General features: G+C 49.6%; 1 protein-coding gene and 1 long non-coding RNA gene across 2 annotated transcripts in view; one reads left to right on the top strand and one right to left on the bottom strand.

The window, feature by feature from the left end:
• Positions 1 to 23,025, bottom strand: part of LOC132528147 (uncharacterized) — a 44,209-nt gene extending 21,184 nt beyond the window's left edge. Inside the window, exons 1-2 of the long non-coding RNA XR_009543128.1 lie at positions 19,578 to 23,025; positions 19,335 to 19,447 (exon numbers count right to left, since the gene is read on the bottom strand). This is a non-coding gene — a long non-coding RNA (uncharacterized LOC132528147). The remainder of the gene's footprint in view (positions 1 to 19,334; positions 19,448 to 19,577) is intronic.
• On the top strand, positions 12,716 to 19,876 carry LOC132528146 (trem-like transcript 2 protein). Its single transcript, XM_060164185.1, has 5 exons — positions 12,716 to 12,779; positions 15,121 to 15,441; positions 17,997 to 18,417; positions 19,364 to 19,470; positions 19,772 to 19,876. The coding sequence occupies exons 1-5, from the start codon at positions 12,731 to 12,733 to the stop codon at positions 19,864 to 19,866; spliced, it is 993 nt and encodes a 330-aa protein (XP_060020168.1). The 5' UTR covers positions 12,716 to 12,730; the 3' UTR covers positions 19,867 to 19,876.
• Positions 23,026 to 23,437: the final 412 nt, after the last annotated feature.

Genomic DNA, 23,437 nt, shown 5'->3' with positions numbered 1-23,437 from the left:
TTGGGGCCCACCTGACTCATACACAGCCTTTACAGGTATCCTCTGTTTGAACCACTTGCTTCAGAATCACCTGGGCTGCTTGTTGAAGTGCAGGCTCCTGGGCCCTCTCCAGACTTACCAGATCAGTATGTCTGGGGTGGAGCCCAGGCACGTGTATGTTTGCTAAGCTCCCCGAGTGATTCAGCCACATGCCCATCCCTGAGAACTGTGGTGTGGCATAACGTGAAAGATGGCGGGTCATCAGGAAGGCTTGACTCGGGCCTCAAAAGGCAAGTCACATCTGGATGCACAGTGTCAGGCAGGCAGGGATAATGGTGGGAGGGGTTGTGGAATGTAGCGGTCAGTGGTCAATGATGAGAATGTCTTGGTGGCCTGAGGAAGTGAGTGGAGCAGGGGTGGGACATCAGATGGGTGGGTCTAGACTTGCTCCGGTGGAGAATGGGGAGCTACTGAGTGTTGCCCAATTGGGCTGCGACAAAATGAAAGCAGGAAGGAAGATGTCACAAGGGCAGTGATCTCTCTTTTCTCCTTCTTCTTCTGCATTTTCCTGAGCTGCCCCCTCTCATCACATTTTCCTCACGGTTTCTCAACTGCAAACTGACAGCCAAGCCTCTCAGGGAAGATGGAAAACACCCAAGTGGGGCAACATCCTCCAGTGAATGGAAAAGGCACTGAAGCGACTGGCACACAGTGGGTCCAGGGAGCAGGATGGAGTGAGGGGAAGGGCTCTGGGGGTGGCCGTGGCTACCGCTGCTGCTCTAGGTCTCAGGTAAGGAGAGGCAGGGAGAGGGATGTAGATGGCCAAGGGGAGGTACCTACTAAGAGGGGTTTTCTCTCATTTCTTAAGGAGGGACTGGAATGAGATCAGGGTATGTACATGTTAGAGACAGGAAAGCAAGAAAGGAAGGTCATGAATGCGGACTGTGCTGGTTGACCCCGTCCCATCAGGGACTGGATGATGAAATAGAAGGTGGAGGTTCTTCTAGAGCATCTTGAGGTTGAGAAAATTATGTGAAGTCAAACAATCTCTCATCGCTGTGCTGATATCCTGGGAGCTGTCAAGAAGTGTAAGGCAGTCTCCCCCTAAAGGAATCAGGCGCTAAGGCACAGGAGCATTAATAGAGGAAAAGGCAAATGACGACAAAAGGGTCAACCAGCAACGTGAAGGCACAACTACGGTGGAGGTCACTCTAGCAAGCCACAGAGAGGGGATGTGGAAAGAAGGTAAGGGCAGACAGAGCTGGGTTCAAATCCTATCTCTGCCATTTTCTACCTATGTGACCTTAGGAAGTCCTCTCTCCTCTTTGAACTTCATTTTCGTCATTTGTAAAGAGTACCTACTCAGAAATATTCATTTGTAAATGGTACCTACTTCAGAGGGTGTCCTGAGAGTTTAAAAGCAGACTGATGGAAACTACTGGCTCAGGACTTATAGCACAGTCGGTGCCCAGTAAAAGTTATAGTGGATGGCGATGATGTGCCCAGGTGTAGGGTGATCAGTGGTATTGAGGGTTGAGAGGAGAAAGAGATTAGTGCCAGCGGACCTGTTCAGGTAGACTCCCCGTGCTTTTCTTCTGCCTGTATCTGAATATGGTATTTAAGCCAGAGTTCTAAACTTCCTTGGGGAGCCCCTCATTTTACCCTGGGTATTTCCCACATACACATGAGGTATACACGTTGAAAAGCTTGTTTGCTTTTCTCTTATTAATCTTCTTTTATTACAGGGATCTCAGCTGAGAACTCAGAGGGTAGAGGGAAAATGATTTCTCCTCCCCTACATCTGTCAACCTCTAGCTTCCTTCCTCCACTGAAGTCTCTCCAGCTTCAGGCAGCCTTTTTGGACCAGATCTATGAAACCTATGCTGGTGGTTTCACATACGTGCAGCCCACATCTGGTCCATGGGACGTACCCATTTCATTCACCCCAGCAAACTCATGGAGCCCTGGTGGATCCCCATACAGCCATCTTTTCTTCACTCTACCGTGGGGACAGCTAGTCATTGGCAGTCTCTGCCCATTGTAGTTCTCAGGTTTGAGTCAGACTCCAGTCTGCTGTGTCTCCCAAACTCCAGGGGACGCTTAACAAGCTCTCCAAGTTGTGACCCTGAAGCCCCTCTCCCTAAGCTTGTGGTAAGGGGCAGGTGTCCACTCCCTTTTGCGCCCAGGGTCACAGGACACCAAAACTGTCTCCAAAAATCCTCTCCTAATCTTCAAAATCCCCACAACTTTATATCCTTGATACGGGTAAGGTTTAGATACCTTTTTGCGTGTGTTACACTGGTCTCCCAGCTCACTCTGCAATGGGGCATCTATTTCCTTGGGACTTGCATTAGTCAAGGTTCAGTTGCAGACAACAAAATCCAATGTACCTATGTTAAGTAGAAAGGGATCCTCTTAAAATAGAATACTAAATGGTTTACGGAATCAGATCCTACTCTGAGCTTCTGGGAATGACTGTCAAAGCCACACTACAGGGTGGGGAGATTAAGGGGCCACTGTTCTTCCCACAGTCAGGACTCTGAAGAATCAACAAACTTTGCAAATCAGGAAGCTACTGGCATAGTTTCTCCAGACCCACCCCATGTCGGCCACACTCTATACCACCAAAGTGGATGCCTTTTTTCCTACTTAACTCAGTTCCAAATTTGTTTCATACAAATGCCTTTGACTGGTAAAGCCTAAATTATCTCTGGAGCCCTAGCTGCCAAAAACCTGAGAAATGATTGTGCAGACCTTTCACAATAAAGAGGCCCACGAGAAGGAGGTGGGAGTGGAATTTCATTCCACAGCATCTGCCCAAACAATCTCAGCGAAAACTGAGATGAAAATAGTTCAAATTTTAAAGGTTTTCTTTCTTGCTGTCAGTGAAAGACAAATTGAGTGGAAAACAAACACCCACTCTTGTTGTGTTATGGCAAATATATTCTTTGATCTATTATAGAGTTATGTTATAACAGCAAGTTCCTATTCACCAAAAATAATATTTTGGATATTATTATATGCTATATATCACCCTCAAGCCATAAAAAGATACAGACCTAGAGAACAAATTCCAAAATTTATGGTACTTTTCTTGGAAACTTCAGTGTGTTCTAAAAAATGAATCCTATTTCCCATCCATCTACTTTATTCTATTCCTGGGATGCTGACATGATCACTCATTGTGCAGTGACATTTGGAAAATTCACCTTCCACGGCAGTCACGAAAGTAAAAATAGTTCCACTTTAGCATCCTGTAAATTGAGAGTTTTCAGAACTTCATAAAATCAGAAACGAGTACTTTAGGAACCAAGTGCAGGTCTTTTGGGGTAGGGGTTGCTGTTTCTACCAATTGGGGCTATTATATTGGGATCCTTCCTCAATCTTAATCCAGCCCCGTCTTCGAAAGACTTGCCTTGAACCAAACTTCCCAGTACATTCGGACCTTGCCTTATCTAAGCCGCTCTCAGAGCTCTGTTGAGGCTGAGTTCTCCTTGGCCTCCAATAAGCTCAGCTTTCTCTTATTAACACGTTGTGCTGGGGATATTTGAGAAGCCAGCACTGGACAATGCAATTAAATCCATCCATTTCCCCCTTATGACTTATGCTTTGGGATCTTATTTAAGATGTCCTTCCCAATCTGAAGCACAATCATATTCTGAATATTGTCTTTTAGACAATGTATGAAGATATTCTCACACATTATCTTCTATTAGCTTTACAGTTTTGACACAAACAGGACACAACAAAGAAATCTGCCCCTTAGGATGGTGGCAGGGTCTTGTTAAAGTCCACCTCCGTCATTTAGAGCTGTGCTAGTACTCTAGCCATTAACCTCATGTGCCTGTTTGCATTTAATTAAAATTCAACGAAAAATAAGAATTCAGCTCCTCAGTTGCACTTGCCTCATGTCAGAGCTGAACAACCACACGTGGCGAGCGGCTACTGTGCTGGATGGGCAGGTACAGAACATCTCCATTATTGCAGGAAATTGTGTCAGACAGCACTGCTTTCTGTATTTCTGTTTCAACAGAACTGGCCGGCTAACAAAGCTTTCAGTTCCTTGTTATAAATTTAGTGTCTTACTAATACAGATGAAAACTTTTTATAGCACACTGTACTTTCACACCTGGGTAGTTTGCTTTCGCATTTCCATTTAACTAAAGCAGATTTTCCTCTTAGAGAATCACACTTCTGATTTTGTACTTTCCTTTCTCAGAGAAAGGGTTTATATTATTTTGGTGCTTCAATCCTTTTGCCCTATTCCCCCCAAGTCTCCTCCAAAGCCTTCTTGCCCTCGCACAAAGCAAGTGCAAGTGCGGCCCATTTGGATGGATGAGGGGGATACACTGCCGGAAGCCGGGGTGCATGGGGGCTGCTCGGTAGTGGGCAAAGTGCTGGGGGGCCGGGTGTTGGAGGACAGGGTCCAAGTGACCAGCTCGGCTTTGATATCTGTCTGTGAAGTCTGTGAAACGTGGGCAAGTCACTGGCCTGCTCTTCAGCTCAGCCTCCAAAAGAAAAAAGGCTGGAGACCCGCTCTGGGGTCCCCTCTGCACGCGATCAAGGCACATGCGTGAACAGCGATGCAGAGTTGAGCAAAGCAGGGCTCACGCGGTTAAGTTAAGCCCCCTTGGCCCTCGGGGGACTCGCAGGCTGTCTAGAGAGGATGGAAGAATGTCCACAACAGGGTGGTGACAGAACACAGCACAGAATCAGGGCCAGAGTGCAGCCAGACGCTACGTGCTCAGGGCAGGGTCGGATGGTGGCTGCAGGCTGGAGTCCTCTGCACCAGCTTCTTGCAAGAGGGCCCCCTTGTGGCCCAACACAAGTGAGGCTAGTTGGGGAGCAGCCCTCAGAGGCATTCCAGGGGCTGCAGAAGGGGACAAGCTCCAGCAGCCTGAGGCACGACCAGCATGGAGTGGTACCATAAGGGGACTGGACACCCCGGGGGCTAGAGACAGGGTGGGCACAGATAATGGGGTCTTAACGCAGACCCAGGCCTCTAACTGAGCAGTGAAGTCCAGTTAATGTAGGGGAGCTGAGCACTCTCGTGAGCTCAGTAAGCAAGACACACAGTCAGGGACAAGTAGCTGTAGCCCCCTCCCCAATTTGTCCCCTCTTCTCTGGGCTGCCTAGTGACCACTTGGCCTCCAGGTCTCTTTGTTACTTTCCTCAGAAACTCCAGCTTCCCAACTCCTCTCTCCTGTTGTCACCCTTCTCCCTGGGGCTCCTGGAGGCCCAGCTCCGCAGCAGGACCAGGGCAGGGAGACTTCTGCTCATTTTAGGGAGCTGAGATAATTACGTTACCTGAACAGGACACTGTGAATACCAAACACACCCAGGGAGAGCTGCGTTATAACCAACTGGGAAAAACAGTGAATTCAACACCCACTGGAATGTATGCCTGACCGGTGTGCAGTGCAGCAAACCCACCTCAGGTAAACTAGTCATTTAAAATGACCTTACTCGGTGTTCTTTAAGCCTAATCAAACTAAGTGTTTTAAAAACGTTTTCTTTGTTAGTTATCAAGTACCTATAAATATTTTGTGCAAATAGTCTCTCTCCCTTTTTAAGTGAAATTTTTTGTTTTAGAGTAGTTTTAGGGTTCAGAAAAATGAGGATATTACACAGAGTTCCCATATATCCCACACCCAGTTTCCCTTATTGCTAATATCTTACATTAATATGGTACATTTGTCATAATTACTGAACCAATAATGATATATTATTATTGACTAAAGTTCCTACTTCATTCATTATTTCCTTAGCTTTTACCTAATGTCCTTTTTCTGCTCCAGGGTCCCACCCAGGACACCTCATCACATTGAGTCTGCATGTCTCCTTAGATTCTTCTTGGCTGTGACCATTTCTTAAAATTTCCTTATTTTTGATGGTTTTGACAGTTTTGAGGAGTACTGGCCAGGTATTTCATAAAGTCTTTCATTTGAGAGTTGTTTGATGTTTTTTCTCATGGGGTTAGGGGTTTGGGGGAGGAAGACTGCAGGGGTAAAATGCTGTTCTCATCACATCTGATCAAGGGTTCATGCTATCAATGTGATTATCACTCTTGATCTTAACCTTGATCACCAGGCTGAGGTGGTGACCGTCAGTCTCGTCTACCATAAAGTTACTCTTCCCCCCTTCTCCATGCTGTCCTCTTTGGACACTATGGATGGCCCACACTTAGGGGGTGGGGAGTTATGCTTTCCCTCCTTGAGGGCAGAGTATCTACATAAATTATTTGGAATTCTTCTGCATGGGAGATTTGTCTGTTCTCCCCCATTTATTTATTTATTCAATCATTTCCTAGGAACCATCTTTACAGTTCCTTGAATTAAAACCTTGCCCCCCCCCAAACCTCCCAGGGTGGAAACACATCATTGACCTCCCCCATGCCTGGAACTCAGAACCCAGCTCAGGCCACCAAGGGCCCCTGACCACTCACACGCAGAACACAAAGTGAAAGAAAAGAGGAACAGCCTCTTACTTCACCACGGTTTCATTTTGGGCATCCTCAGGCTCCCCCAGCAACAGTGAAGGAGTGTGACGGGGTGGAAGGTGTGAGCTGTGGAGATGGGGAGGAGTTGGGCCACAGGGAGCAAGTGAGGCTTTTTTCTTTTTTTAAATTTTTTGGTCACGTCACGTGGCATGTGAGATCTTGGCTCCCCGACCAGGGATTGAACCTGCACTCTCTGCAGTGGAAGCGTGGAGTCTTAACCTCTGGACCCCCAGGGAGGGCCCAGCTTTTTGCTTCAAAAGCATATTTTTTTTTGAAGTATAGTTGATTTACAATGTTGTGTTAGTTTCAGGTATACAGCAAAGTTATTTATATACGCTGGATTCAAGTTCTTTCTCCCAGTCCATAGCTTGCCTTTTTGTTTCCTTAAATAGGTGTTTGATGGGCAAAATTTTAATTTCTCATTAAGTCTAGTTAATCAAAATTTGAAATTTTGTGCTTAGTGTTTTTTGTGTCCTACTAGAAAACATTTGACTAGCCCAAAGTCATGAAGATACTCTCTAATGTGAGGCTTTTTTCTTTTTTTAAATTTTTTAAAAGAGGAACAGCCTCTTATTTTCCTCTACAATGACATTCTAGAAGCTTTATCATTTTAGTCTTTACATTTAGGTTTATGGTCCATTTTAAACTAATTTTCATATATTATATGAGGCAAGACTTGAGGTTCACTTTTGTCCTTGATCCAGTTGTTTAAGCATCAATTTTTTAAAAAGACTTTTTTTCTTATTTAATTACCTTTAGCAAACATTGATTTACTGTATATGTGGGCCTATTTCTGGATCCTCTATTTTATTCTATTGATCTATTTGTCCTTACACGAATACCACGCTGTCTTGATTACTGTAGCAAATATTTACATCAGATAATGTAAGTATTTCAACCTGTTTTTCTTTTTCAAGATTGTTTTGGCTATTCCATAACCTTTGCATCTCTGTATAAATTTTAGGATCATACTGTTAATTTCAACAAATAAAATGTCTATTGACTGATGAGTGGATAAACAAAATGTATATCCATACAATGGAATATTATTCAGCTATTTAAAGGAGTGAAGTACTGATATAACGTTGCAGAAAGTACTGCTACAACATGGCCAAATCTCAAAAACACTACCCTAAAGGAGCCGATCACAAAGCACCAATACTGTATGATTTCGTTTTCTTGAATTGTCCAGAAGAGGCAAATCTATAAAGATAGAAAGCAGTGGTCACCTGGGGCTGCAGTGTGGGGAGAGGCAGGAAAAGGGAGAGTGATAAGCTGGAAAGTGGCCTCCCCAAGGATATCCACATCCTAATCCCCAGAACCTGTGAATGTTACCTCATATGGCAAACCAAGGGGCTTTGCAGATGTGGTAAGTTAAGGATTTTGAGATGGGGAGATTATCCTGGATTATGTGGCTGGCACTAAACGCATTCACATGTATCCTTATAACAGGAGACAGAGGGAGGTCTGAACACACACAGAAGAGAAGGTGATGTGGAGATGGAACAGAGAGATTTGAAGATGCTGGCTTTGAAGACTGGAGTGATACAGTCACAAGCCAAAGAATGTTGGCACCCACTGGAAGCTGGAGGAAGCAAGGGCTAGATTCTTCCCTAGAGTCTCTGAAGGGATCACAGCCTTGCCAATACCTTGATCCTGGGTCAGTGATACTGACTTCAGACTTCTGGCCTCCAGAACTGTGAGAGAATACATTTCTATTGTCTTAAGCCACCACATTTGCAGTAATAGGAAACTAATGCAGGATGTGACTGCTAATGGGCATGGGGCTTCATTTTGGGGTGACGAAATGTTCTAAAACTGGACTGTGGTGACGAAATGTTCTAAAACTGGACTGTGATACACTGAAGTGTATACTTTAAATGGGTCAATTTTATATTATGTGAATTATATCTCAATAAGGCTGATATACGATGTTTGTGGGGACTCCCCTGGTGGTGCAGGGGTTAAGAATTCGCCTGCCAATTCAGGGGACACGGGTTCGGTCTCTGGTCCGATAAGATCCCACATGCCGCAGAGCAACTAAGCCTGTGTGCCACAACTACTGAGCCTGCGCTCTAGAGCCCGTGAGCCACAACTACTGAGGCTGCGTGCCATAACTGCTGAAGCCCGTGCGCCTAGAGCCTGTGCTCTACAAGAGAAGCCACCGCATTGAGAAGCCCACGCGCCGCAACTAGAGAAAGCCTGCGCGCAGCAACAGAGACCCAATGCAGCCAAAAATAAATAAATAAATAAAATAAATAAATTTATTTAAAAAAGACATATTAGACTAAAGAGCCCTCAAACTCATTAAGAAGAAAACAAACAAATAAAAATGAAAAAAATCTGAAGAGACCCATCTCAAAGAAGATATGTTGATGGCAAATAGATACAATAAAATATACTCAGTATCGTTAGTTATTGGAGAAATGCAAAATAAAATCACAATGAATACTACTGCACACTATTAGAATGGGAGAAAAAATACCTGGCAACAGTAAAATGCTAGGAAGGATGGGAGCAACAGGAACATCAATGCAAATGCAAAACGGTGCAGCCACTTTGAAAAACAATTAGTCAGTTTCTTTAAAATTAAACATAATCTTACCATACAACGCAGCAATTTCACTGTAGGTATTTACCCAAGTGAAATGTAAACCTATGTTCACACAAAAACCTGTGTATAAATATTTGTAGTAGTTAAAAAAAATTATTTATTTATTTATTTATTACACAGCAGGTTCTTATTAGTTATCTATTTTATACATGTTAGTGTCAATCCCAGTCTCCAAATCCATCCCCCCCCCACCCCCCTGCTTTCCCCCTTTGGTGTCTATACGTTTGTTCTCTACATCTGTGTCTCTACTTCTGCCTTGCAAACCAGTTCATCTGTACCATTTTTCTAGATTCCACATATATGCGTTAATATATGATATTTATTTTTCTCTTTCTAACTTATTTGGAATAACCCCAAACTGGAAACCAAATCTGATTGTCCCTGACCTGGGAGGGATATGTATAAACAATTGTGATACATCCATACAATGGGGTCCTGCTTTGAAGTAAAAAGAAACAAAGTACTGATATACTCAACACACAACATCTCAAATGCCTCATACTAAGTGAAAGAAGCCAACTTAATATGCTTGGCTGGAGAAAAGGGAACGCTCCTACACTGTTGGTGGGAATGTAAGTTGGTGCAGCCATTATGGAAAACAGTATGGAGGGTCCTCAGAAAACTAGAGTTGCTACATGATCCAGCAATCCCACTCCTGGGCATATATCCGGACAAAACTATAATTCAAAAAGATACATGCACCCCTATGTTCATAGTAGCACTATTTACAATAGCCAGGACATGGAAACAACCTAAATGTCCATTGACAGATGAATGGATAAAGAAGGTGTGGTACATATATACAATAGAATATTACTCAGCCATAAAAAAGAATGAAATAATGCCATTTGCAGCAACATGGATGGAACTAGAGATTATCATACTAAGTGAAGTAAGTCAGAAAGACAAATACCATATATCACTTATATGTGGAATCTAAAATATGACACAAATGAACTTATCAACCAAACAGAAACAGACTCACAGACAGAGAACAGACTTGTGGTTGCCAAGGGAGAGGGGGTTGGGGGAGGGATGGATTGGGAGTTCAGGATTAGCAGATGTAAGCTATTATATATAGAATGGATAAACAACAAGGTCTTACTGTATAGCACAGGGAGCTATATTTAATATCCTGTGATAAACCATAATGGAAAAGAATATAAAAAATGTATATATGTATAACTGAATCACTTTGCTATACAGCAGAAATTAACACAACATTGTAAATCAACTATACTTCAATAAAAAATATACGCTACACACTGTACCAGTCCATTTTTATAACATTCTGGAAAGGGCAAAACTATAGAGGGAAAAAAAACCCAGATCAGTTTCCTAGGAACTGAGGGTGGAGCAAGGGGAGAACTAAGAAAGGACACGAGGAAACTTTGGCGGGTAATGAAACACTTCTATATCTTGATTATGGTGGTGGTTACAAGTTCCCATGGGTTTCTCAAACTCCTAGAACTTTCTACTGAAAAGGGTGAATTTTACTCTATGTAAATTAGAACTTAATTTTTTAAAATCCAAAATAGAAAGACACAAAAATATCCTGCTATGTTAAATTATTTTGTACATAAAAGCCTAATTAACGTATACACATTTTTAGAGATTTTGATAAATCCTTCCAAATTTCCCTCAGAAACATTGGATCCAGTTTATACCTGTCTGTCAATGGAATGAGAGCATTTGGGTTTTTATATCGTTGTCAGCACAACTATCAGTGATTGCACTTTTCACAAGGCCTCACTCCGGGCTAGGGACACAGCAGGGATTTAATAGAAGCATTTATTCCAAGCACATGAAGTCCCCACAAGAGATAAATGAGATTTTCCCTGAGTCCTGAAGCCATTTACTGTTCTGATGGAGGAAAGAAAGGAAGGAAGATACCATGTGTGTTGGGAGGAGAGACAGCCTCTGAACTCAGGGGTCTGAGGAGCAGTGTTAAACTGGGGGAGAATATGAAAAAGGAAGGGTGAATAAGGAAAGCATACTATGTCTTATGGGGGCTGAGAGGTCTGAAGTGACAACTGTATCTCATTTCTATATGCTGGTGCCCAGCACCAGGCATAGCACATAAGGCTGTAAGAACAAACAAACTGATGAGCGAATGAATGAATGTTGAGACTAAAATTTGCGATCAGCAAAGATAAAACTTCCTTGCTTTGGGAATTAGGGGTTCAAGCTCAGTTTAAGATGTGGCCATGCAAACTTGAGGACGTTTACTCTGAGTCCTATCTAAGGAGAAGAAAGTCAGCATAGGTGAGTAGGGGGAGGGCATAGAGTCATGAGGGTCCACCTGGGTCCCCACGCGCATAGGAGCCTACGACACAACTCCTGGATGTCAGAAGTCTATCCTTCTGATTCTCAGCCCTGGGGACTGAGTGAAGGGTGGGGTCTTGGGCCAAATGCTGGGTCATTTTAGCTGGAGCTGGGCAGCTGTATAGGAGAGATAGGGTTGGTTGAGAGGAAGTTGAGTGCGCATGCCTGTGTGCTGGCTGGGGGCTGGAGCAGGGGAAGAAGGGGCAGGGGGCGTGGTTTCTGGAGAAGAGGTGGGGGAGGGGAACATTGGGGCTGCTTTAGGAAGGCTGCAGCAGGGAGCCGGAGTCTGGACAGAGCTGATGGGTGATTAGAGGTGTTGGTAGGAGAGGCAGAGAGAGGGATAAAGGTAAGGAGATGTGAGCATTGAAAAGGAGAGGCAGCTGCCGCTTGTGTTAAGTATGAGACAGTGCATGAGTGTGTGTGTGTGTGTGTGTGTGTGTGTGTGTATGAGAGAGTGAGTGTATGTGTGTGAGTATGAGAGAGTGTGTGTATGTGTGTGTGTGTGCGCGTGCGCAGGCATACGTGAGCGCACAGGGGCTCCTCCCTGAACCCAAACTTTATGCTCCGAGTCTTACAATTTGCATCTTCTTTTCTCCTGTCACTCTAACCATGACAAAAATAAGGTTGCATTTGAGCATGTAAGGGGTTATTTGCAAATGTGAGCATGAGTGACTGTTCTGACCAGCCAGGAGCCTGGGAGGGAGAGAGGCAGAGTGCCAGAAAGAACACACATATGCGCGAACGAGTGCACGAATAAGCAAACGGGCGTTTACAAGAAGCTCCCCGTGAACGTGGGTTCGTGAAAAACGTTGGGTCTGAGATGCCCCACCCAAGCCCCATAGCCTATATCTCTGGGTCTCTGAGCACAGAGAATTCCAGGGACGTCTGTGCCTGAGGTTCTAGAAACCTCACACTAGCCCCCTAGATGAGTAACTGGCTTCAAAGGACGGCATTCCTAATGGACCAGATTCCAGGAGGGAATCCAAAGAGGGTGAGCAGTCTTCTGACCCCGAGAGCCCTCCCTGGGCTGGGAGGCCCCGGCCGGGTGGGGCAGCCACACCTGCCTGAAGTTTTGAGTAAGAGGGGGTGGAAACTGCACCAGCACCGCCCTCTCGCAGGCCCTGCGGGCCCCTGCGGTCTGCCGGTCACAGTGGGTCCCACAACTTCCTCACTTCCCTAAATGGGCAACTTCATATTTAGAACCCCAGGTCTTCCCTGGCAGCCCCAAGTGGTACGTCCAGCATAGGCCTGGGGCCCTAACCTCGGATCCCTGCCCCCTGCTGGACTTGTGCCCGTCCCCACTGCTCGGAGCCATGGCTCCCGCCTTGCTGCTGCTGCTGTGGCTCCAGGGCCCTGTCGCAGGTGAGAGGGTGGGCGGGTGGCTTACGGGGGAGGGAATGGTCTGCTCCTGGACCCCCTTCCTGCTTTTCCTTTGCTCAGTGATCTTGTGGGGTTGGAGGAGGAGGAGACGGTCTGGCTGACCTCGTAGCTCCCCAGCAGAGACCGGTGAGAAGGTGCCCTCCTAGTATCTGGCCCCGGGCAAAGCTAACCCAGGCCTCACAAACTAAGATAAAGCTCTGGACCCTCTCTGCATGGGCCCCTTTATCTGCCTGTCTTCCTCAGGACCTCTGACCAGGGCCACCCCACTTCCTCACACACAACAAGCCCTCATCCCTTCGCCTCTGTCGGGAGAGCCCTGTTTGGTGCCTATGGGAATCATTACCTTATGCGTGTGCGCTCTGAATTTGCTTTTTCTTGGAATGTTGATGCCACGACCTCTGTCCTTACCCCCTGTTCTGGGGTGGGGGTAGGGAAGCAATCCCTGAAGCAATCTCTCCCACCCCACATCTACTAAATGCTCCTTGAGGGGGCCTCACCCAATCCTGCCTTGCTTGCTGCCATGACAACCAAGTTACCATTTCCTGTTCAGTTCTGGGCACCTCCTGTGTGAGGGGTGGAAGGTGGGCACATGTAAATACAGTGCCCTGGAGACCCGTTCCAAGGTCACCCTATCTGTACGCCTCTCCCAGAGAGACCCACTTTTCCAGGGCAGAAGAGTGTCCCCTGGGGTCCCCCAAACCTGCCACCTGCCAAATAATTGAGTTGGATCATTCTGTTTAACTTGCATGGGACAAAGTGATACGAGAGAGGGCGTTACCTTACTCCAAGCCTCAACTCTAGCGGCAGCTGGGTTGGAAACTAAGGTGGATGTCTGGGGTGCTGGGCCCTTGGCTATCACAGCTCTGGGTTCCATTGGGAAAGTCTGGAGCAACCTGCATTTGGGAGAAGGAGACGTGCACTGAGCATGTACTACATTCAAGGCACTGTCCTGGGGCACAGTTCTCAGAGCCAGCCAGAGACAGATAAGAAACAGAGACATTAAGTGATCTGCTCACATGGTTAGTCAGTGGTAGAACCCGAGTTTTAACCTATGTTTATTTAGACTCCAAAATGCTGTCCACTCTGTCCTACTGGGGAGAACTGTGTGCGTGTTTGCAGAAGGCTCGGAGGGTGTTAGAGGAGGAAGTGCCAAGCTGAGGGTGGGTGGAGGGCTGGAGGCCCCTCACTGCAGCTTTCTCTCTCTCCCTGTCCCCTGATTCACCACCCCAGCCTTAGTTTCACCCCCTCCCCCTCAGACCACGGGTTATGAAGCTCACTGATCACATCTTCTTCCTAGGCATAGAAGGCAACATATGAACAGTGAATAACTGTAGAATTCTTTGGTTTACACTCCATTGGGAGTGTATATAAATGTCTGGGCATATCGGATCTATGGGTTTTAGGTAACTAGAATATTTTATTTTCTTTTTTCTTTTTTTTGTGGTACGCGGGCCTCTCACTGTTGTGGCCCCTCCCGTTGCAGAGCACAGGCTCCAGACGCGCAGGCTCAGCGGCCATGGCTCACGGGCCCAGCCGCTCCGCGGCATGTGGGAATCTTCCCGGACCAGGGCATGAACCCGTGTCCCCTGCATCGGCAGGCGGACTCTCAACCACTGCGCCACTAGGGAAGCCCAAAGAATATTTTAAAATTAAACATCACCTAGAATGAACTCAGACAACTTGCTATTTAAAAGGTGACTAGAGTAAACCTGTTTTTGAAACAAATAACTACTCTTAATATTTTCAAAGATTGAATTTTCTTATCTACCTAAGTTCATTGTGCTCTGGAATTTCAGAATGGTGACTTGCGTTTCTGTCTGTGTCTCTGTCTTATTGAGGGCAGAACCTGACTCTTTCCCACAAGACCCTGAAGACAGGGCTTATTACTCTCCCATCAGACTAGAAAATGCCGCAAAGAAAACGGCTGCGTCTGCTGAAGTTCCCTGAGTGTAAGGGCTGAGTTTCCTTCATTAGACTAGGGGCTCCCTGTGGGCTAGGCCTGTGTCTCCACCATCAGACTGGGCGTCCCCGTAGCGCTAGCCCTGTATCTTCCTCATCATTTTAGGATTCCCCAAGGGCACAGGACTACTGTTTCCCCCAACAGTCTGGGAACTACAGGGCAGGGCTAGTGTCTCCTCCAACAGACCAAGAGCTCCCTGGGGGAGGAGCCTGTGTCCCCCTCCATTGGAGTTGGGCTGTATTTCTTCTTCACACTCTTGAGTTCCATGACAGCAGAGCAATATCCACCTCCTCTCCCTTCACCATGAGCTTTGAGTTTCAAGATGCTTCCTTCCTCCTTTCTCAACAAGTCGTGTCTCCCCAGGTGCCCCTGTCGAGAGCGTGTACTCCAAAGTGCGGCACTTTGAAGGGGAGACTCTGTCTGTGCAGTGCTCCTACAAGAGCCGCAAAAACCACACAGAGGGTAAGGTTTGGTGCAAAATCAGGAGGAAGAAGTGCGAGACTGTGTTCACCCGTGTTGGGGTGCAGGGGCCGCGCTATTTGCTGCAGGACGATACCCAGGCCAAGGTGGTCAGTATCACCATGGCGGCCCTGAGGCGCCAGGACTCGGGCCGGTACTGGTGCATGCGCAACAGCTCTGGCGTCCTCTACCCTCTGATGGGCTTCCTGCTGGAAGTGTCTCCAGGTGAGCAGGCCTGCGGGGGCACTGGGATGCTGGGGGGGGTGTCCTCCCCGCCCTGTACTCCACTGGCATCAAATATAACAATAATAATAATCCAGCAATAGGCATGATGTACAGTGGGGTTTTCACCGTTCCTTTACAGACAGCTTCATGGGCATGCTTGTCGCCCTTTTACAGATGAAGGAAATGAGATCTAAAAAGTCCCTGCGGCTCTAACTTTGTCCAGGGTCACAGAACTAGCAAGTGGACGAGATGAGATTAGAACTCAGGACTCTCTGTGCTTGTTTTATTCAATCATCTGTTCCATATATATTCACTGAGCCCTGATTCTGTGCCAGGCACTATTCTAGGCTCTGAGGATACAGTGGTGAGCAAAACCGGACCCATTCCTACCCTATGGGAGGTGACAGGCAATAGCACATTGTCAGATAAACAGTTGCAGATAACAATAAATGTTCTTAAGAAAATAAAACAATGTGATGAACTAGAAAGTTCAGTGGTGGGGGGAGCTACTGAATTAGTGGGGAATCAGAGAAGACCTCCCTGAGCAGATGACATCAAGCAGAGCCTGCGTGTGATGAGAGCTTTCTAGCCCTGTTGAAAGTGGGTGATTCAAAGGGCTTTCCAGGCGGGCAGAACTGCATGTGCAAAGTCCCTGAGGTGAGAAGAAGCTGGTCCATATTGAGGGTGGGGCAGAGTGATAGAAGATGAGGTTGGACAGGCAAACAGCAGCCCTACAGTCCCTGATTTGGGGTTTGAGTTTTATCCTAGGTAGAACAGGAAGCTATGGGAGAGTTTAGAGGAGGTGATATGGTGCCTTGTCTTTAAGGTTATCAAAACTCTCCCTTGAGTGTAGAAAAAGAGAGGAGGGCCAAGAATGTAGCCCTGTGCTCCTTCCACATTTATAAGATGGGAAAGGGTGAGGAGCCAGACAAAGAGCAGCCAGTGACTGTGAAACTTATTATCCACCCTTCCCTGTTCCCCTAACCCAACTGCATCCCCTTCTTCTGTTGGGTCTGAGCTAGGGTAACTGCTGTCTCTAAGATATGGAGCAAATCTCATTCCTTCCCTCTCCGGGTTCTGATTTAGCCCTAGGGAAGTAGTCGAAACCAATTTATTGAAGTCTTAATTTGCAGGGATACAAACATGAAATGGTTTTATTTTTCCCTTAGTGTATCCCTCTGTTGTACTATGTCAGATCTCACTTTCCACCGCTTAACCACAGTTTGGGGAGATTCCAACTTTGCAGACCTTTTCAATTATTAGGAAATAAAAAATGCACAGGCAATTAAAAAGGCGAATCTTCTAGCAATATACGCTCTTCCAGTCCCCCTTGAAAACCAGGTTTATGGCCCCAGGCACTTGAAGTGGAGAAGGGGGACTGCTGCTGTCCAGCTCCCCCTCCTTGATCTCAGGAGGTAGGGAAGGGGTACGCCTCTCCATCACCTCCTCCTGGCCCTGCCCCTCCCAACCCCTTGGTATATTGAAGCAGGGATGAAGGAGAGGGAAACGGTTGTGTGACTTCACTGACCCTTGTAGGAGGTCTCTCTCTGTTGGATGTCACTCCTTTTCTGCCCACTCTTGGATCCTCTGTGGCCAAATGCTGGTTCTCCCAAGGCACCTGTGTATGAGTTCTTTGAAAGGTCCTTTGGGGGTCTCTTCACACTGCTGAGTAGGATGATGTGGGAGATCTGGCTCCAGATCAGCCCCTTCCCCCATCCCCACCCTCACCAATGCCACTTGTTCTGGTTCCCTCGCCCAGAAAAATGGACGCCTTCCACGGTGACCATCTGGCTCTCAGGAGCGCATCCTTGCATGCACAGTAGTGGGATGCAGCAGCAGCCAGCAGCAGCCCTCTCCCCTTCACCATCCCTCTCCCCCTCACCACCCCTCTCTCTTTATTTTCCTGTTCCCTGATGAGAAAGAGTCAACACTGCCTTCTAGACTGAGCCCTCACAGCTCCTACCACTCCCTCCTCTTCCACCATCCAAAGTCCAACCTTCTTCTAGAAAATGGGATGATAAAGGCCTGAACTGATGCAGGAAGGTGGCAGGACCAGTTCCTGTGTCTCTTAACAAGCCCCCAAGGAAGGCACCTGGCCCCGCTGCTCATGGCGTTCTTTGGGGTCTGGGCCTTTGATGCTTCCTTGTCTTCATCTCTGGATCCCAGTCACCAATCATGGAGCAACTGGGAAAGTTCATGTTCAACATCAGAGCAGAGAAATCTCTGACTTACAGGAATGAGGAAGGTCCAGGAAGTGACAAGAGAGATGGGGGTGGGGAGGGAAGTATCCTCTTGGCCCAGGTGGCCTGACAGGGGACACTAAAAATTTTGTGAAAGGCTCTTCCTTCTTTCCTGTGCCTAATTCCTCCTCCCTGACCTCACCCTCTGAACAAGCACGCACCTGGTCCCTCAGCAGAGCAGAATCCTAGGTCCAAGGTCAAGGAGCAAAAGACAAGGACAGGTCCGACCCAGACAAGTGTGTGGGCTGCCGGGAGCTGCTTCCAGCACCAAGGCCCCCGACTCAGTCTCACCTTCCTCCCTCTCTGGTCCCTCAGCCTCCACAACCAAGAGAAACACTCCTCTTACGAAGCTGCCCACCATCCTCCAGAGTGGAACTGTCGTCACAGCAGGCCCAGCCCTCACCTCAGGCCCTGATGCCCCTTTCACCACCAGCACGACGGTGTTCACACCTGGACTTCTCACCTTGGCTAGACTCTTGCCCTTCCCTGCCTCAGGGAGCATCAGACTGACCTCTGTGACGGGCTACGGCTTCACTGGCACCAGCCCCTCCACTACGGGGCCCAGTAGGACCATGGGGTCCCAGACAGTGACTGCCTCTCCCAGCAATGCCGGAGCCTCCGCTGCTGGCCCAGCCTCCACCCCTACTAAGGCTGGGCACCTGTGCACCATGGGATCGCCCACCACGGGAATGTGCCCCACTGGCAGGTCTCTCCTCAACCTATTATCCCCCAGCAGGTACCTGGGGGGCCTGGGTTGAATGCCATTTTCCCAGACATGGCAAGAGTTCTTGGTGCCTGGACAGACCCCAAGGCGAAATGTTGCAGCAGACCAGCCCCTTTCACCCACTGGGAAATCAGTTTGGCCTGTTGCTGAATGGGAGGTGGGAGAGGGAAGCTGGGATGGACATGGGACAGAAATGATGGCAGTGGGAAAGGAGGGCAGGGGCTGGGTCAGCAAAGGAGTCTGTGGATGAAGAGGAGAGGGTAGGGCCAAGGGGAGCAGCCTGGGCAGTAGGAAGTGGGAAATGGGGACACTTTAATTTGGGTTCCCTGAGGAGTGGACTCTGAGACCAGGATTCACATTGTATTTGGAACACTGGAAAGAGCATGGGGAAGTGAGACAGGGAAGGGAAGGCAGCAGATAGAGAGCTTACTGAGGCTGGTTATCACTGTGGGCAGCAAGAGCTCAATCCCATTGGGGAGACTCTAGGGTCCAATGTCTAGCAGCCAGCTGGAGGGCAAGGGAGCTGGGGTATTTATACACCCACTCTGTTGGTTATTGGAATATAGGCAGAGTGCCCACAGCATCTGTTCCAGAGGACAAAGGTGGCAAGTACCATCCTCAGTCACCACGAGGACAGTACGAACGTTGGTCCCTCCTGTCACAAATGCGGGTCTCTTAGAGCCTTGTCCTCAGCAGATTTGGGGGAATAATGGAGGAGAGGCTCTAAAGTGGAGAGACGTTTCCCTTCGCTGGGGGCAGGGGGCTTCATCCCCTGACCTCTGAGCACCTCACTTCCTTCTCCCACAGCTGGGTCCCCAAGGAAGAGAGGCCATCACTCCCCACGGGGACTGGCAGGTTTCCCCTGGTCCCACTCCTCTCCCGTGGTGTGCAGAAAGACGTGGGCCAGGGTGGGGCACCCTGGTTCTCACCTCCTCTGCACTCTGTCCTGTCTCCGCAGGCACCAGGACTTCTATCCTGCTGTGCTCGTGGCGGTGCTGGCCTTGCTCCCAGTGCCTGTGATGCTGATCGTGGTCTATGGGTTCTGGAAGAAGAGACACATGGGAAGTGAGTAGAGCCCACCCTCCTGGCCCCCCGAGGACAGAGCGCTGGGGGGTTTGACACCCTTTCCAAAGTTCCCGACTCCCCTCGGTCCCCAGATGGTGTGTCCTCACCTGTGTCCAGTCAGGAGGACCATACAGCACCCAGGTGAGGGAGGTGGGTGGGCAGGCGGCGACAGCTCAGCATAGCCTTCTGGGGCAGAGCCAACAGCAAGCGGAGGGCAGAGGCAGAGGGGCTGGGCTGGTCCAGGAGCTGTGCGTGGTGGGCAGGAGGACCGCCCTCTTCATCTCTGTCCCCATCCTCGCAGGCTACAGCATGTGCCGTGATCCTGCCAGATCCTGGAGGGACCCGTCCACAAGACCAGAGCCTCCGTGGAAGCCTGCTTGGTCTGAAGCCACTTAACTGTATGGTGGGGGGGAGCTTCTCCCAGAGGGGTCCCGGGAGACCAGAGGAGGAGTGAAGATGGGGACCTGTCTGGATTGGAGCCAGGCAGGGGATGAGGACTGTGCAATGCTGGACTCAGGCCTTCCCAGAACCGGAGGCTGCACTGCATCCTCTCAGTTCCCCTGGGCTGCCCGGAACCTGGCGGGGAACAGGGGGCAGAGCAGGGGCACCAGGTGGGAAGTCCCTGGGGGTGGGGGGGAGCCACTGAGGTGATTCTGCTGAGAGCCACAGGCTCCTGGGCCCTGGCTGGATGGCAGAGAAGCCCCAGGTGTGCTGTTTGCAGACAGAGACCTCAGCTCCCATCGGCCTTGGAACCTCTTACTATCAAGCTGATGGGGGGAGGGGTGGACAGCTAGGGCTGTCTCTCCCCACCCGGGGCTCTGTCCTCAGTTTCCCTCTGCTCTTTTCAAGCGTCCCCATGCCCTTGGGGGAAGAAAGAGTCCAGAAACAGCCCGTGTCCCAAGGGTCCCACCCTGGAAGAGAAGTAACAGTGACTAAGAGTTGGGGGTCACCAAAGGTGTTGGGGATCCCAGAGCTGTCCAAGCCCCCCACCCCCTGGGCCAAGTGTCCTCTATGGGGCCTCTAGATGGGCCCTGATCTGACTGTGGCTGCTTGTCGGTCGAGTCCTGGGAGCCAGCAGAGCCCACACTCCCGCTGCTGCTGCCTGCTGGCCGGCCCTTCCAGGGAAAGCTGTGACTGCGCAGCTGAGAACCCCTCACCCGCAGGACCAGCCTGTCCCTCGACTTGCATGCAGAGGCTGATCAGGGCTCTCTCCCCCAGTTCCCACACCCAGGCTCCGGGTCTGGGCTCCTGAAGAGAACAGGGGGCCCTTGAGAGTCCACTGGAGGGGAGGCCATGGCTCAGAGAAGGGGGGTGTCACCTTCCCTCTGGGGACTCATTGTCTCCTGAGAAGAGAGGACCCACTGGTGACACAGCAAAGACAACTCAGAGCTGACCAGAGCCTGGAGGACTGCCTGGGCTGGGAGGGGCAGGGAGTATGGAGCTAAGGAGCCTGGGCCAGGGGCCCAATGGCCGGGGGCGTCTGCCCCTGCCTCACTGGCTCGTGCCTCAGAGTTGGCTTCTTCTGCGGCGAAGGCTGAAGAATATGGACTGCATTCCTCCCCTAGGGAGGGGTATCCACCAGCCTGGAGCCACTGGAATGAGAGACTGCGGGGAGATGTGGCCTGCCCACCCTTGGCCTTGGGACACAGCCCTCCCAGGTGGGAGATCAAATGTCATAGTCAGGGGAGTGACACAGCTGGGGCCTTGGTGGGCAGCCAGCCTGCAGGTGCCACTCCAGGATGGAAGTGGGGAGGGAGGAAGGGGCAGGGGGCAATCCTGGGGGACAGCAGGGAGGCAGCCCCTCTTTCCTATGTCCAGGAGAAGGCACTAGAGGGGAGACTCAGACTGAGGAACTGACAGACCTGGTGCCAGGACACACACACACACACACACACACGCACACACACACGCGCGCGCACACACACACACAGTGATAACCGTCCTCCTGACCCCGGTGTGTAACTAGGACGGTGTTTATTCTCCACCCTAAAACCACACGCTGGCAGCCCTGCGCCAGCTGAGAGCGGGATGTTGGTGGGTGCAGAGGCTCAGGACCGGGACCCAGGGATGCCACCTGTCACTGTGGGACCCTGTGCAAGTCACTAACCGTATTGGGCCTCATTTTTCCTCTCTTGTGAAAGGGGACACTAATTCCTACCTCTCAAGACTGTTTTCAGGATAAAGTGAATTAACACGAACCTCATACACTGAGTAAAAGCCTCGTGCTGCTTGGTCCTCCAGTTCTTTTCCAGGTCTGATGCTTGTCACATTCTACTTTTAAAACCATCGGATCCTATTTCTCTGTTTTGTACTTGACGGGAAGGGGCTAGGGAGAGTGTAGGGGGACATGGTCTGGGCCCAGGCAGAGGCCTTTGTTACCTGACGTCATGCCGGGTAGCTGTTAGGTGGACCGACCATCCTTATTTGCCCAGGATGAGGGGCTCCTGGAACCAGGCACACCTCCCACCCGTGGAGCCTGCTCCCATGTGAATCCATGGTAAGGAAGGACACAGGGTGCTGAGAAGGAGGTGCAGACTCCGTACCCAGCTTCCTAGCTCTTATGGGCCAGGGTGGCCTCTTTGGACCTCCAGGCTCCAGGACATTTTACTCAAACCCTGGCCCCTCACATGCTCCTGTTTGCCCTTCTCCCCGGAGCTCCAGGGGTATCCAGACCCCCGGCAGATCCAGGGCAGGCAGGTGCAGGGCAGGGGTGGGCGTCAGGCCAGAGCTGCTATTGCCTTTGGTGGACAAGACGAGGAGTCTTCCTGAGCAATGGACTGAGACTACGGGACATACCTGCGAAGGGCTTCCTGTTGTGGCCAAGGGAAGGAACAAATACAGGAAGCCCAGCACCCATGGGATGTTCACTCTGTGAGCCCTGATCTGATCCCACAGGACACACGTGTTCTTGCTGTGAGGCCAGCAGGCAAGCCTGAGGTTCACAGTCCCAATGGCTGCAAATGTGCTTTTCACTCTGCATCACCCTGCGTGGGTGGACGCCGCTCTGTGCAGCCCGGCTCCTCCTTCGGGCTGATGGGCTTCTTGCCCCTGTGCTGGGAGTAGTGAAGGCGGAAGGCAGCCTCACGCCTGGGGCAGACCCTTCCCAGGGCAGCCCCCCGACCCCCACTGATTGACGCAGGTGGTCTGAAGCCCCGGCACCCCCTGCCACCTTGGCAAGTTCTGAAAAGTATCCCATCTCCAGAATGGCTCCCAAAGTGACCTGAGCTTCCTGTGGCCCAAGGGCAGCCTGACTTCTCCTGTCTGTCCTGCTTCCCCTGCCCTTCTCTTCCCCAGCCTGGTCCCCGAGCACTTTAAACTTCCTGGTACTAATCGCTGCCTCAGAGTCTGCTACCCACAAGCCCAATCTGCCCCTCTGCTTGTTTACAGGGTTGATTCTTTTCTTTGTTGTTTCTCTATTAACCATAAACGGCCTGTGACAATTGTTTTTCTGTAGCTCATATAAAGACAATTTTAAAAAATGTGTTTGATTAGTGTGGCCTTTCAGGAAACACTATGGAGTGACTACGGCAGGCTGGGAGCTGGGGCACAGGGATGACCTGAGAGGCAGAGATCCTTTCTCCTCCTCTCCCTCCCCCTCCTTCTGCACCCATCTCCCCCTTCCCCTCCCCTCTGATGTTGCTGCCCCCAGCTTTGTTCTCTCCTACCCTTGCCAGGGACCCTCCCTGCACCTCCATTCCTGGAAATGACTCTCCATCTCCCTTCCCCTCTTCCCTCAGTCCCCACGGAACTTCCCAATTCCCAGGCAGGCCTGGGCGGGAAGTCTCTGACCCCTGGAGACCTTGCAAGTGTCCCCTAACTCTGTCATTCACCTTCAGCCCCTGCTTTTCTTCGGTGGGGAGGAGAAAGTTGAGGCTTGGGAGGAAGTGGTAGGAGAGAAGGGAGAAGGAAGGAGGAAAGATAGGTTCTTAATTTGTTACCAAGTCCAAGCTCGTACTTCTTGCCACAC

This window comes from Lagenorhynchus albirostris, chromosome 10 (assembly GCF_949774975.1).
Source record: "Lagenorhynchus albirostris chromosome 10, mLagAlb1.1, whole genome shotgun sequence".
Lineage (NCBI taxonomy): Eukaryota > Metazoa > Chordata > Mammalia > Artiodactyla > Delphinidae > Lagenorhynchus > Lagenorhynchus albirostris.
Note: the sequence above shows the minus strand (reverse complement) of the source record. Positions and strands in the feature narration are given on the sequence as shown.